The sequence below is a fragment of the Sus scrofa genome, chromosome 5 (genome assembly GCF_054392235.1).
Source record: "Sus scrofa isolate SSC_HxYL_T2T_F1_AM1 chromosome 5, Sscrofa_HxYL_maternal_Yorkshire_Landrace_v2.0, whole genome shotgun sequence".
Lineage (NCBI taxonomy): Eukaryota > Metazoa > Chordata > Mammalia > Artiodactyla > Suidae > Sus > Sus scrofa.
Window position 1 is genome coordinate 75,556,747 of NC_139387.1, and position 15,542 is coordinate 75,572,288.

Here is a 15,542-nt window from a genome sequence, read left to right on the forward strand (position 1 = left end):
GCAACTGTGAATTTTCTTTTTATGCCCATTGCCAAATCCAGTTTTCCATTTAGCCAGTGTTTTATTTTGCATTGATATTACCACTGATACAAGTGATACTCATTATGAATTGCATTTTTAAGGCAGTAATTATCATTTATTTCTTAAATGATCTGTGAGAAAATTTTAAGAATTTCTGCTCTAACATTATAGTTACCCTGTTAACTGGAATAAGTCTATTGTAGAGATTGGCAAATTTTTTTTAACCTTTTATTTTTTTTTCTACTGTACAGAATGGTGACCCAGTTATACATACATGTGTACATATTTTTTTCTCACATTATCATGCTCCATCATAAGTGGCTAAACATAGTTCCCAGTGCTACACAGCAGGATCTCATTGCTAATCCCTTCCGAAGGCAATAGTCTGCATCTATTAACCCCAAGCTCCCAGTCCATCCCACTCCCTCCCCCTCTCCTTTGACAACCACAAGTCTATTCTCCAAGTCCATCATTTTATTTTCTGTGGAAAGGTTCATTTGTGCCGTATATTAGATTCCAGATATAAGTGATATCATATGGTATTTGTCTTTCTTTTTCTGACTTACTTCTCTCAGGATGAGAGTCTCTAGTTCCATCCATGTTGCTGCAAATGGCATTATTTTGTTCTTTTTATGGCTGAGTAGTAGTCCATTGTGTATATATACACCACACCTTCCTAATCCAGTCATCTGTCAGTGGACATTAGGGTTGATTCCATGTCTTGGCTATGGTGAATAGTGCTGCAGTGAACATGCGGGTGCGTGTGTCTTGGCAAACTTTTTTATAAAGGTCCAGATAGTAAATATTTTATACTGTCTGAACCATACATTCTGTCGAAGCTCTTCTGCTCTGTTCTTGTAGTGGGAAAGCAGCCACAGACAATATGTAAATGAGTGAACATGATTGTGATTAATATAACTTTGTTTATGCACCCTGAAACATTTTTTGTATCATTTCCATGTCACCAACTATTCTTTTTTTTTTCCGACCATTTGATAAACCATACTTAGCTGATGGATTGTTCAAAAATAGGCTATGATGCTGGATTTGGTACATGGACTGTAATTTCCCAATCTCTGATCTATTGTGTTGCTTATCTAGTTCTTCTCATCACTTCATGTGCCATTTTGTAACCATCCAGCCATCTGTGGGGCTAAGCACAAATGATAGGGTTAAAGTGTCCTCAGGATCAGAATGTCAGCTAGAGTTATTGAGAATGACTTGTATGTTGTATGTTCTCAAATCCTCTCTCAGATGGGCATTATTATTCTTATTTTACAGATGGTAAAACATGCTCAAGATGAACTGTATTGTGTTGTAGTTCTGCTTCACAGAGTCGTCAGTGCAGTGCAAAGATTTTACAGCATACAACATAAGCAATGCAAATCTGCCTCTGATAAGGGCAGCCTCTGGGTTTAAAAAAAAAAAAAAAAAAAGCCTTTTTAAACCACAGTCTGAAACCAGATCCCCAATAATTAACACAATTACCAGCCAAGGGCCTGCAAGCTTATGGTTTACTGTTTGGTTGTGTTATGGCCATGGCCCTGGCTACACAGTCACGTCGCCTTCCCTGGCACTAAAGAGTGATACTGCTGTGTCTTCTTGAAATGTGGTGCTGGAGGTGTGAGATGCCACAGCTGCCTTTGCCAGAGAAAAGTTCAAGTAGAGAAAATTCTGAGTTAAGATCATAAGATACAGAGGACCGTTAATTCCATGGCTAACGAACAAAAAATTTTCATGGGGGAAGTAATTAACTCAGTTACAGATAAGGCAAGCAGCCAGACAAACAATTGTGCCTTCCTGGAAGATGTAAGTCATAATTACTCCAAAAGATGCTAGGATGCAGGAGTTCCAGTTCAGAGAAGCCTGGGCCCTGCCAGTCAGACCATATTCTGTGTGTGTGCGTGTGTGTGTGTGTGTGTACGTGTGCAAGTGAGAGAGAGGGAGAGTGTGCTCACGCATATGGATATAGGGTGTTTTAAGTAACTCATGAGCCTGTCGCTTTATTCTTGTGCAGAAATGTATGATTAATGAGACAGGCATGTTAATGAGGTCAGAAAAAGCCGAAAACGAGTGGCAGAAATGTACCAGACCAAGTGTCATGAGCTTTTACTGCTTAGATGAAGAAGATGGTAGAAACTTTGCTCCCCAGGGATGATCCAAGGAAGACTCTCATTTCTTGTCAGTAGCAGCATCTCATATATAAAAAGGTTATGGCTGCCAGAGCCACAAGGCAGCTGAGTATGAAGAACCTCCAGAATCGTGTGGTGGGTATATTTGGGCAGGTTCCTTAAAGCAGGAGTGAGCTCTTTCCTGTTAGCTGTTGTTAAAGTGCATGACATCCTATACTCCCTGGAAGGAGACCAGGGAAAAGCACTAACAACATGAGCAGATTAACATGTGAAGAAAGGTGTGTTTCTGCAGCCTCCTGTCCCTTTTCTTCTTTGCTTGATTTCTAGAGTTGGAAGTTTGTTTCACTCTTTCATTGCTTCCTGTTTTCTAAACACCTGTAATGCGTTAAATACCCCGATTGTATCAGAAACATGGTCTCTAGTCTTTGTACTCCATCACTAAAATTGCTATGAGACCTGGATGTGGTCCATGTGTACCACAGTGTTCTTATGAGAACTGGAAGGTGGGGCTAGAGCTGGTGGATAAAACCAGTACAAAGATTTTGACAAACTTAACATTTTTAACCCCACCTATAGGATCACTTGGCAGCTACACCAGGATTCTTCTTGTTCTTTATTAGATCATGAGGCCTCATGTGCTTCAATCTAGATGGACCTTCATTTCTGGTTCCTTGGAATTTTCCCCTTGGCCTGCCTACACCCCAGTTTTTACTTGCTGTCCCTCAGGATCTGTCAACTCCATCAGCATGCTTGGGTTTGCTCTTTCTGACCACTCTGATTCTCATGTTCCAGTGGGACCGCTCTAGCTCTGCCCTTACCCTTCAGGACAGATCTTCAGTTAGCACTGAATGCAGCCTGTGTTGGAGCAGAGGGAATCGGGACACAGGGTTTCTTCCAGAGATTGGGCTTGATGTCGCCAGCTTATTTCATCTTGAATTACCCTGGCTGTTAACTTATATAATATCCATCACAGCTTGTAGGATTTCTGGTATTTCAGTGCTGAGCCTCTTTTGTCATAGTCACTGTAATATCCTCAAATAAGAAAGCTTTGCTTAAACTTCAGCAACTAGTAATATTGAAATGATGATGTCTATCAGAGTTTGTGTTAGACTAAGGAATTTTAACTTTCAGAGGGGAGGAGGAAGAGCGATTAATTCAGTGATTATGTAGAAGGTTTTATTGTCAAGTAAAGAAAATGGATAGAGCAAAACAGTCCTCCTAATTTGTTTTTCCCAAATCTCTTTTTTTTTCCACCCAAAGCCTGGATTACTCCCAGGGTGAAAGGGGTGATGTCTGGAAATCGCTAATCCATGGGATTTGTTCATGGTGTATAAAATTTTCAGAAAGAATTTGCTTTTTAAGTATGATTTCCTGATTGACTATGACAGACATAAATCCAGGAAGGACAGTCCTGTCAGAGCAGCCAAGGTCCCTCTATGATTCTCAGATACATGACAAGTTTGTGTGTTTGTGGAAGGGAGATGAAGATTTTTTCTTCTGGGTGGGTCAGGAGGGGAGAGGAGAGGGAAGATGTTGGTTCCCAGCAGAGCAGCCAGGGGAGGGGGCGGCTCACCTGGACTCACTGCCCAGGAGCCCAGCCCCACCTGACTTATAGTGTATGGGGGAGGTGCCCTTGTGCCTCCAGCCCTGCACTGGCTTCGATTCTTAAAGGGCTCTTCTGTGACTTTCTGACACATTTCCATCCGCTCAGTCATGCAGTTCGAAGCTGTCCTAAAGCTGAAATATTGCCCAGATCTTTCTTCCCATCTCCCCCTGACACCCTCTTGCCACTGCAAGCGTATACGTGTGTGTTCTTACACCAAGTCCCAAATGTTTCTAACCTGCCACAGGTGGTTTCCTGGCTCTTTCCGACCTCAGCATGAAGAGGTCAAATTCCCATCTGTAGCTTGTTTTGCTCTGTGTAGCACAGATCCCCGTCTCTGACATATGTACACAGCCACAGATAATATTTATATCTTCCCCTGCAATCAGGCAATAAGTAGCCCCTCCCTCCCACTGGTACCCTCTGAGGCCTGGTTCTCTGTCCCCCAAAGGCTGCAATGCACAGTGAGCGCTCAGTGGAACCTCTCAGAGCACTTTAAGCCAGGGACAGAGCTCAGTGGAGCCATATCTGCATAGTCTGTATGGTTTGATTTGATGCTGGAGTTTGAAATAATGACAAACACACACACACCTTTAACCTGACCTTGAAATAACTCACAGAAAAGTCTCCTCCAGAGACTGACCCCTTTTTGGAGCCCTTGTACAGATAAGCTGTCGACTTTGCTAGTTACTAGATAATCACACTTGGCTCTTTTCTTCTCTGCCTTCCTGTAGACTGTGCTCTGGAATCTAGATTCACATTCTCTATTGCTTATTGAGACTAGCAAGGCCAGGAGGTTCCTTTTGTGTACCTTGCACAGCTTCACGTGTCCTTTCTCTGCACTCCCAAAGCCTTATGGAGAGAAGAAAATGCAATGCTGTGATGAGGTTGTAGCTGTGTTTCTTCGCCCAGCGGGCACCAAGCGTGTTGCTGTCTTCCAGATCTATCTGCCTGTCTTGTAAATATGTAATAATGCTGAGAAGTGCCTCTGTGCTCAACTGAAGCCAGCACTTGCAGCAGGACCACTTCAGGCCCCAGACTCAAAGGACCAGAGTGGACTAGGGGGCGCCAGTGCCCATACGCAGATGTGGGCCAGGCTCTTAAGGGTTTGAAGGCCATTGTTTTTGCCTGTGGCCAACCACTGACCTAATTTTTGCTTTTAAACTCAGCATCAGCCTTTAGTTGGCTTTCCCTCTCAAAAAATATGAACCTCTCTTCTCCCTGTTTTGCCTTATTTTTTTCCCTTGCCCAGACTTTTTCCCCTGTAATTTCTCATTCATTAGTGTATGTCCCTGGAACTTTAGTGAGGAAATCATTCAGCTTTTTTTTTTTTTTTTTTTTTTTTTTTTGTCTTTTTGCCATTTCTTGGGCCGCTCCTGTGGCATATGGAGGTTCCCAGACTAGAGGTCTAATCGGAGCTGTAGCTGCCAGCCTACACCAGAGTCACAGCAACGTGGGATCCGAGCCGCGTCTTTGACCTACACCACAGCTCACGGCAACGCCGGATCATTAACCCACTGAGCAAGGGCAGGGGATCGAACCTGCAACCTCATGGTTCCTAGTCAGATTCGTTTCCGCTCTGCCATGATGGAAGCTCCTCATTCCGCTTTTTTATTTTACATGTATTTAAAATACACAGAGAGGGAGAGAGGAATACTTAACCCTTACATTGTTTACTGAAGTATAATAAATGGTTTATTGTGGAGAGGCAAGCCTTAGCCAAAAACTGAATTGAAGATGTTTTCCCATCTTTACTAAAAGAGCAGGGAAGAAGAATTTTGGAACACACACCTGTTCCTGGCGTTATTGAATCTAGCCGAGTGGGTGGCTTTCCTGATTGCACTTATCCCCCTGGTCTTGTCTGTCCATCCCTTCAGCGTACATACCATGAGTTCCCTCAGTCAGTCAGCTGGTGGGGGCTTCTGTGCCTCCAGTGACTTTCTCTCCACTTAATTCCCGTTTATCTGCACTGTCTTCATCTGTACATATCTGTCTGCCTTCTTGGTAAATGACCTTATTTTCATGTATTTTACCTGTCTCTAAGTATTGAAGCGAGTACATGAAATACCTCCAGCCTTCACCTGCTCTCGTGGGCTCAGCAGGAAGCATCTTCCCTCACTAATGGGCCCCATGAGCTCTGCTCTTTATCTGAGTATCATTTCTTGCATCAAATAAGATAGGACAGAGTTTAACTGAATATAAATAGGCTAAATGCAGTTAGCAGCTCTGTGGTTCAGATTTCAAGATTTCATTTTATTCTAAACCCTGTTTCCTATCCTCTTATGGCTTTGAGTACAGAATTTTTTATCCCCAAATCTGGATCAAGAAATAGGGGATATTTCGTTTTGTGTTGCCAGAGTTGGTAATGTATGCTTAAAGAAAAGTTGACAACAGAGTTCTGACCTGTAAAACTAAAAGGAAATGGGAGTTCCCGTCATGGCTCAGTGGTTAACAAATCCGACTAGGAACCATGAGGTTGTGGGTTCGATCCCTGGCCTTGCTCAGTGGGTTAAGGATCTGGCGTTGCCGTGAGCTGTGGTGTAGGTTGCAGACTCAGCTCGGATCCCTTGTTGCTGTGGCTGTGGTGCAGGCCGGCGGCTACAGCTCTGATTGGGCCCCTAGCCTGGGAACCTCTATATGCCACAGGAACGGCCCAAGAAATGGCAAAAAGACGAAAAAAAAAAAAAAAAAAACAAAAAAAAAACTAAAAGGAAATGATCACGTGTTATTTTTAAAAATGATTCCCACTTTTTTTTTTTTTTCAAATTTCAAATCTGTGAGCTTTTGCAGTTTTCATAGACACACTTTAACACACACATAAAGCCTTTTAAATCTGAAGCCTTTGGAGAGTTTTTACTTTCAGAACCTGGTATTTCTATATGGGTGTGAGATTTCTGATCCACGCTTACTCCCCTCACTGACCTAGTATTACTCAGTCAAGGCTTGTGTCCCCTCACCTACACACAGGTAAAGCCGATCTACTGACACCAGGTTGCCATGAAAGAAAGTACAGCATTTATTGCAGGCGCCAAACAAGGAGAAGGGGCAGCTTATGCTCAAAACCCAGATTCCCAAGTGACTTTCAGGGAGGGTTTTTGTTTTTGTTTTTTGGTTGTTTTTTTTTTTTGGCAGTGGGGGGGCACATTCATGGCATGTGGAAGTTCCCAGGCCAGGGATCAAAACTGCGCCACAGCAGTGACGACATGAGGTCCTTACCTCGCTGCACCACAAGGGAACTCCAGGGAGGGGTTTTTAAAGGCAGAGTAAGGGAGTGGACCGCAGGGTGCGTGATCAGCTCGTGCACAGTTCTTGGATTGGTTGGCATCAAGGTGAAATTTCAAGTATCATCAATCTTGGTTTCAACCAGTCTGGAGTCTACATGCTTGTAGTTAGCAGTTTTCATCTGGAGGGGGGTCTGCTTCCTGTAAAAGAAGTTTAGGAATTGTGTTAGGCCTTTGTCTGTATCTTTCAGAGAACTGGGTGTTCAGTGACTCTGCTATGTGGTCTAGAGTCTAAATTGTTACCAGTTTCCTGACCCAACAGCTATTCTCCGTTTCTCCATCTTCACATTTCCTCATCGTTAACTCTCGAGTCAGCCTTTTGAGACTCAAGGGAGGCTTGAGAGACTAAAGGAAAAAACCTTTTACTTCAAAGGACAGGGACAGGGGGCTTGTACACAGTTTTAATCTTCCCTATTCATTGATACTCCTCAGTCTTGAGAAGAACAGATTCAGGCCGAGAAAGGAAATAAAATTTTGGATATAGAAATTGATCATAAACTCTTGGAAGAAGAACTTCAGGGGGAGTCATTTTCACTAGTGTTCCCTGGACGTGAATTCCTAGTGGTACTTGCTGTTCCTCTCATTTACCCAGCGTTAAAGAAAATTATTCCCTCATCTGTTAAAGAACTGTAAGGCAGACTTTATTCAGGACCATCATGACCGGTTTAGGGGCCACTGCAGTGAGGTTTTCTAGTGGAGGAGAGAGGCTGTATTCAGCTCTGAGTGCAGCAAGGAAGAGTGGGATTTACAGCCAAGGAGCAGGGTGGGGTCAGTGGATAGACACTTAGAGGAAACATCAGACACAAGGGAAGATTCTGGCCAAACCTACCTACCTGGCTTCCTGCCCAAGGCAGGCCAGAGTAATCCGACATCCCCTGGGGACAGGAGGATGAGGAGCCCCATCAGACACTGAAGACAGCAGACTCCTGATAAACCAGCTTAGCAGAATTTTTGTGGGAACTGGTCAGTGTAGAGATGGACACAAAAAGTTAAAAGTCTGGGCCCAGTTGAGAAGAGAGGTCAAAGGAGCCTGACCAGCATCTGGTCAAAGAGAAGATCTTTGTCCACAGGATATGGATAAGGGGAATGAGGAAGTAGGTTGAGCCTAAGTGGCCCAGTATTTCGTGAACTAAACAAGTAGTAATAGTAGGTCATCTGTAAGGGATGCTGAGGAAGTGACTCTACTTAGTATAGAACTGATATTCTAAGTAGTTAGTAAATATTTATAGTGTAAATACTATAACTCCAAAACTCAAATTAAAACAAATATTAAATCCTGAGTTTACACATTTTAATTCTTAGTGTCAGTATCTGTGATTTCATATGCAATGTACCTCATTAATGCAAGCAAAAAATATGACAGTTTACCATATTTCACAAAATAGCTGCAGCTAAATGAGAACATAACACTAAGCTCCAAACCTTTGTGAAGAGACTTCACACTGTCCAGTATTTTCCTGATCCCCAAGTTCACTGTGATGAGAAGATCAAACCATTCTTCAGAGAAAAGGGACTTTGAGGCTAGACCAGTGAATTTTATTCCTTTGCTTCCTTTTTTACTTTTCAGAGCTTAGCTCTCTGCTGGGTTCTCTGGACAAGAATGTCATTAAGAGAATAATATCTCTGGAAAGTTAATATATTGGTTTTCTGGACCTTTCTAGATGTACATACAGACAGCAGAGTAATGGTGGCTCAGTGAGGCATCGAAACTGCTGCTAGCATTGAGGCAGGAATACAGGGACAATTGAACCTCCCTGTGAGGACTTCAGCAGATAGAAAAAACAACAAAAAAGATTTTGTAGCCACGGAGGAATCATAGTAAATATAAAACTAATTTGCCAGGACCACAGTAAACAATCAATAAATATTAGCTTAAAAAAGTAAGGGCATCTTCCAAACAGTGACACGTTTATGCCCCAGGGTAAGTGCCTTAAATCCCAAATAATATTCAGTGGAAGGCATATTATATACCAGTCCTCGGAGAATGAGCTCCCAGAATGTGTCACAGCCAAGCAGCCAATACTCAGAGTAAGGTCTGCCACAGAAACAGCAGAGTGGGGAGGAAGAGCAGGCCACGGGTGGAACAGCGAAGGCTTTTCTCTGCACATCGCATGCTGGTCCAAGAAAGTGTGTTCACATCTCTTAAATAAATAGCTTGCAGAAATGTGATATACTGTCACACTTTCAGTTACAATCTGTATCGGACAACATAGGAGCAACTCATCTATCTTCCAAAGAACAGTTAGCCACCTAACCTTACTTAAGGGAGGTTGAAGTAAATGCCTTCAGGACATCACTGCCCTCTCTCACCACTTGTCATCAGGCGCGGGCCTCTGGAGCCAATGTGAGGATCTGAGAACATAGGCAGATAAATCGATTCAAGAAGAAACAAAGGTTTCACTTCACCAGCCAGAAGCCTCCCTTTTTATAATTATTTTCCTTAACATCTTGGTAAGTGTAGGATTAGGGGAATGTTGCTGTTTTGGCGTTGTATTTGCTAAAACAAAGGTTATCTTGACAAGTTCATTTTTTAACTTCTTTTTGCCAAAAGAAAAAAAAAAAAAAAGATACAGAACTATAGTTGTGCATAGCTGTGGAACTAATGTGTCCTGACCACATTGCTGACAGCTTTGGTAGGACTTCTTGCCAATGTATGAGGTTGTTGACAAAAGACGTAACTTATGGGTCCTGTAAGGCATTCTTTTTCTGCCTGGCAAGTGTCCCTCTTCCCTCTTGAGATTAGGCAGTGGCAGTTCTACCTTGTGAGAAATGCAGTTTCTTTTCTAAGTGGCCTGCCCAAGTTAGATGGGGGAGGAAGAGATAAGGACACTTCCCATGTGATTGACGTGGTTCAATGATCCCGAGGGGCCACAGTGGGTTTTTTTTTTTTTTTAATGGATCTATTTGGGAGCTATGCTGGTTGAGCAGTTTTGTAAGCTGTATAGATTGTTGTTTTGTTTAAAAAAGAAAAAAAGCAATTCCTTTGACATGAGAAAAAGGGCATCTTGGACATTACGTAGGCCTAAATTTTTTCCTGGAAAAATTTTGAAACTCCATTTTTAAACTTTTCAATTGAACTTTGGAAAATAACAATGCAAAACACTATTAAATTTTGTAATCAGTTTGCACCTCAGCATGAAATACATTTAAATCAGTTTGAAATCGCATCTTTGATTAAGAACAGGGACTTTAAAAAGTATATTTTTTTATTCCCAGTCTTAAAGCAATGAGCTGCTTTCTTTCCAGATTCCATTTCACTACAAGAATTTTGACCTTTCCATTACTACCATTTATCACATTGTCTTCTTCCTCAGTGGTCGTGCTTTTTTACGTCTGTTTTCCAACTCAAACAGTAATTACCTAAGATATCATCTTTTTCAGCCTTGCAGGCCAGATGTGATGGCCAACACACACACACAATGGGAATAAATTGCACAAATCCAATGAAAATCCAAAAAGTGATTTTTTAAATGTGTCCATGAAAGAAGCCTAGAGGAGTCCAGGCTTTAAAAAAAAAAAAGAGAGAAACGAAGTAAGGCTGCACTGCTTGAAGGCACATGGTGTGTGGTAGAGAACCATGACTGACATTTGGTTCTTGACGTGCAAGTTGTTCATGTATTTAAAGGAGTGTTGCCCTGAACTTGCCTTTAAAGACTGTGCTTCAGAACTGCTTCTAAATTTTCTATAGTGAGAATATGCATTTGGCCAGAAATATAATACAAGTCTTTTTTGGAAGATTACTGTTGTTTGTGAAAAGCTTGTCCAACTCCCTCACTCTCCAAATTCTCAGCTTTTTTGAACCAGTCTCTTCCTTGTGTGGTTGTCAGCATTGATACCACAAGCAGTACAGAGCTTGTACCATGAGCCTGCTGATTGGGGTCCCTCATGGAGCCCAGAGCCCTTCCACAACACCACCTGAGTGTTAACCTTTATCCTTAGAGAATTGTGTGTGTGTGTGTGTGTGTATGTGTTTAAAAAAATAATAATAATGCTAACTTGATTTGCTTTCTCTGCTTTGTGTAGCCAGGCTCCAACTTCTATATAGTACTGTGCCATATGAGCCTAAACTCTGAACTCTGATCTCTCCGATAACTTAAAAGTTGTTCTAGCCATTAAGCCCTGGCTTATCCCTCTCTTAATTATTTCATGGAAGTAGTACTAGAAACAGAGGAAATGTGGGAGTTGCCATTGTGGCTCAGTGGTAGTAAACCCGACTGGTAACCACAAAGCCTGGCTGAGTCGGTAAAGAATCTGGCATTGCCATGAGCTGTGGTGTAGGTCTCAGATGCAGCTCAGATCTGGCATTGCTGTGGCTGTGGTGTAGGCCAGCAGCTGCAGCTCCCTTTTGACCCCTAGCCTGGGAACTTCCATATGCCATAGGTGTGGCCCTGAAAAACAAAAAGAAAAAAAGAAACAGGAAATGTGATATATTTCTAAAGCAACCATTAAAAATCGGGTTTTCAGGAATACATGATGTTGTAAATAGTTCTGTAATAGTAAATGAGTAAACAGGATATTAAAATGTGAAGGATGATACTATTAAAAGTTGATTTATGTAAGTTTATAAAAAGACTTAGAAGAAAATCACCAAAATGTCACAAGTGGTATTCTTGATGGAATAGCTATAAGCTATTTATTATTCCTTTTATATGCTTCCCCATATTTTTCAGAGTAAAATATGTACTGATTTCTTAATAAGAAAACATGAAACTTTATTTTAAAAACTCGAAATAAAGGAAAGCAGCAGGAGAGTCTCCTGAGGAGGCCAGGAAGGAATCAGCATCACTGTTGAAAGTAAGACCAGGCCCTGTTCTGTTGACCTGAAGAGTATTGAGCTCTTCATTCGTTAGGTGGGTCAGTGGTGTCCTATTGGTGACAGATGCCAGCTGGTGACATGCAGCAGGTGTGGACTCTGCATGGTGGGAACATGTGAGATTTGCCAGCGTTTGGCACAGTTCTCCACCCACTCAGCTGCCACATATCAGGCAGACGCTACACCATGAGATGGGAGATCTGGCCCGGCCCTGCCTCAGTTCCCCAAACTTGACCAGTACCAGGGACCTGGCCAGAGTACTGTCACAAGAACTGTCAGACGAAGTCATCTGATACTTAATGTGCTTTCAAAGGGCGCAAAAGTGAGTAAAGGGAACACAAAACGTAATTAGTACAGGACCGCTAATCAAGAGAAACAGAGCCAAGAGAGTTTCATGGAGTCCCTGGCTGTGGGTCTGGTGCGTGATGTCACGTGAGGGTTTAGCCATCCGTGTGTGAAAGGAGTGTGGTACGGCCTCCGGGAAATAAACGAGGGAGCATAAGCCAGGATGAGGCTGATTTAGCCATGAGTTCACTCATCACATCTCATGGCCAAAAAAAACATGCACCTTCTCCAGAGACAGAACTTTCCTTCCATTCCGGGAGGTAGGGGAACACACAGGGTACATTTTCAGGCTTTCAGATGAGCACATTTCACCAGCAGTTTCTCGTTACCTACTCATAACAGGTGGGAGAGCAATTGTGAGGTAACTGGAGTCTCTCTGTATCAGGAACTTTACTTCTGTAAAAACAAGCTTGTCCCAGACTTAATCCCCTGCCCAGCACAGAACTGCGTCTCATGCTGACATACAGACCAGCGTTCCTATGAGGCTCCCAGAGAGGAGGTCAGGTGTGACTATGTCACATGCAGGTGTGTGGACTGCTGCTTTTTTATAGTCCCAAAGATTGCAGTCAGGATTACAAGGACTTTAATCTTGCTCAGTTTCCTTCACTGGGGTGGTGTAAAGAGACGTGAACTTCTCTTTCAGATTGACCTGACTCTCCTCATTTTCTTCCACCTCAGAACATCCAGCCCCTCTTAGAACTTGACCAAAATAGAAGCAAACTAAAGTTGTACATTGGACACCTGACGGCCCTCTGCCATGACCGAGACCCCCTGATCCTTCGAGGACTCACTCCACCAGCTTCCTACAACTTGGACGATGACCAGGCAGCGTGGGAGAATGAGCTACAAAAGATGACCCAGGAGCAGGTAAGTCTCACCTGAGCTTTGACAACACCCTCTCAAAGTTCGGCTGCTGTCTGGTTGATGCAATAGAAGCTACCTTGGAAAATATTCTGTGTTCAGGTTCAAGAGTCTTAGCAGTGGTTGGTAGTTGGTTCTTCCACAGTTATAGGAGTTACCATTTGAAATAAGTTCCACTTTATTCTTCCCTCCGTGTAACTTGCTGAAGAATCAGAAAAGGCTGGTTTAGAAGGGAGAGGGTTAAAGAGAATCTGTTATTGTCCCATATGTTATTTTGCAGAGGTGATGGCCACTAATAACTGTGGCTGCAGAAGGACCGTCTGAGTTAGGCGCATTTGGATGAGGCTCCTTGACAAGTCAGTAGCTCCAGTATCTTCAGTTGTCTCTGGGGAACTGTGGTCACAACCTACTAAGTTTTTTAATAGAAGAGCCATTAGAGAAATTGGTTTAGGTTACCCACCTAGGCTACATTTTCTGTTTACTGTTGCCTGTAAAACCCAGTGGTTCTCTTTTTTTTCATATTTTTAGTTCAGTAGATAAATGAGAAGGCTGGTCTGAAGACAAAAACCATGAATAAAAGAAACAAGATAAGCACAGAGAGAGCAGATACGGAAAGTCAGGGAAAGAAAAATTGAATAAACACTGAGAAATAAAAATAAAAAAAGAGAAATAGGGCAGCTTTAAAACATGGATACTCAGCTGCCTTTTGTCTGAGCTCCAGAAGGGGTGACAGTATCCCTTGCCTCTTAGAAACACAGGTGCCAGGAGTTTGCTCAGACTCGCCTCAGAGTGTTGAAGCTCTAACCTCCTCCAGCTGAACACTTCCGATTTGTTGACCCATCATGTGTGAAAGAAGGACATAAAGCTAAACAGGACACCTCTCCTGATGTGAGGCCGCAGGCAGCAGTGACAGCCCTCAGGGCAGGAAGTGCACTCTGGGGTCAGGGCTGGACTGAATTCTGGGTGGGAACATTGCCTAATAACCAACACATTTCATAGCCACTCACACCCATCATATTTGTGTCATGGGAAAGGTAAGCCTACCTCTCAAATTCAGCATGTTGCCATAGAAATTTTCATTTATTTCTTCTTCAAAGAGGGAAAATTTTAAAGGACAGGGCTAAATTGAGTTTCTAATAGCTTCTTTTGATATCAATAACCAAGTAGTAAAAATGTAGCTGAAGGGCTGCTGAAAACAAAGCATAGCTAGTTGATTTTAGAAACTTTACTTCAAAATTTTGGAGAGTGTATCTTAAAGCATTAACAATGATGCATTAAAGTTTCACTGGTATTAAATTCTTTCTTTGCCAAACAACTTGTTGGCAAAAACGGTATTTTGGCACAGCCCTGTTTTCCAAATATGCCTGAATGGGCTTAGTCTTTCCAAGTAAAAAAAAAAAAAGATATATATATATATATATATATATATATATATATATATATGTATATGTATATATATCTATCTGGGGTGAGACCAAGGTAGAAATTTCAAACTAAGAATTTTTCAGAAAGTGGCTTTCTGTTTGGCCGCATCCTTGGCATATGGAAATTCTCAGACTAGGAGTCAAACCCGAGCCACAGCAGCAACCCAAGCCATTGCTGTGACAATGACGGATCCTTAACCCACTGCACCACAAGGGAACCCAGAAAGTTCTGAGTGAATGAAAACAAATTATTTAGCAGTCATTGCCATTGCACATTATGTCACAGACAAGCTATATAGTGAGCAAAGCAGTTTTGCTCATGTGCATGAATTGTCACATTTCCCTTCAGCTAGCTGAGAATGTGTTTCAGTTACTGAAGTTGCTGCCATATCCTCAGCATTATCCCTCGAAAACCTGGGGACCAGGTGATAGGGTCACCTATAAAGGAGCACATCCATGCTGTACATTAAATTACCAAAGCTTATTCACCTCATCCTGAAGTTTATACCCTTTGACCAGCATCTCCCCATTTTCCCTAGCCACTGATAATCGCCACTCACTCTTTGTTTCTCTGAATTTGGCTTTTTTGGATTCCACATATAAATGATATAGTAGAGTATTTGTCTTTGACTTATTTTACTTAACATGATACCCTGAAGGTCCATCCAAGTTGTCGCAAACACAGGATTTCATCCTTCCTCCTGGCTGAATATTATTTCTGTGTGTGTGTGTGTGATGTATACATATGCATATCCACATGCCACATCTTCTTTATTCATCATTGATGGACATGTAGATGGTTTCCATGTCTTGGCTGTGGTGAATAGTGGTGCCATGAGCATCGACTGCAGCTATCTCTGTCAGACGCTGATTTCAATTCCTTTGGATGTATTCCCAGAAGTGGGATTGTTGAATCATATGGTAATGTGATTTTTTTAATTTTTTGAGGAACCTCTGTACTGTTTTCCGTACTGGCTATGCCAGTCTACACTCCCACTGGCAGTGCACCAGCAAGCGTTCCCTTTTCTCTTACACCCTCACTAACACTTTTTATTTCTTGTC

The 15,542-nt window shown here is 42.3% G+C and overlaps 1 protein-coding gene across 29 annotated transcripts in view; it reads left to right on the forward strand.

Moving 5' to 3' along the window:
- ERC1 (ELKS/RAB6-interacting/CAST family member 1) overlaps nt 1-15,542 on the forward strand; it is a 359,940-nt gene that overhangs the window by 318,442 nt on the left and 25,956 nt on the right. For all 29 annotated transcript variants that reach the window (XR_014804001.1, XR_014804004.1, XR_002344313.2 and 26 more), the window contains one exon: nt 12,874-13,062. Coding sequence is in view for 15 of the 29 variants with exons in the window: in XM_084957042.1 (XP_084813168.1) it covers nt 12,874-13,062 (189 nt within the window). In the remaining 14 variants the exon portion in view is untranslated. The remainder of the gene's footprint in view (nt 1-12,873; nt 13,063-15,542) is intronic.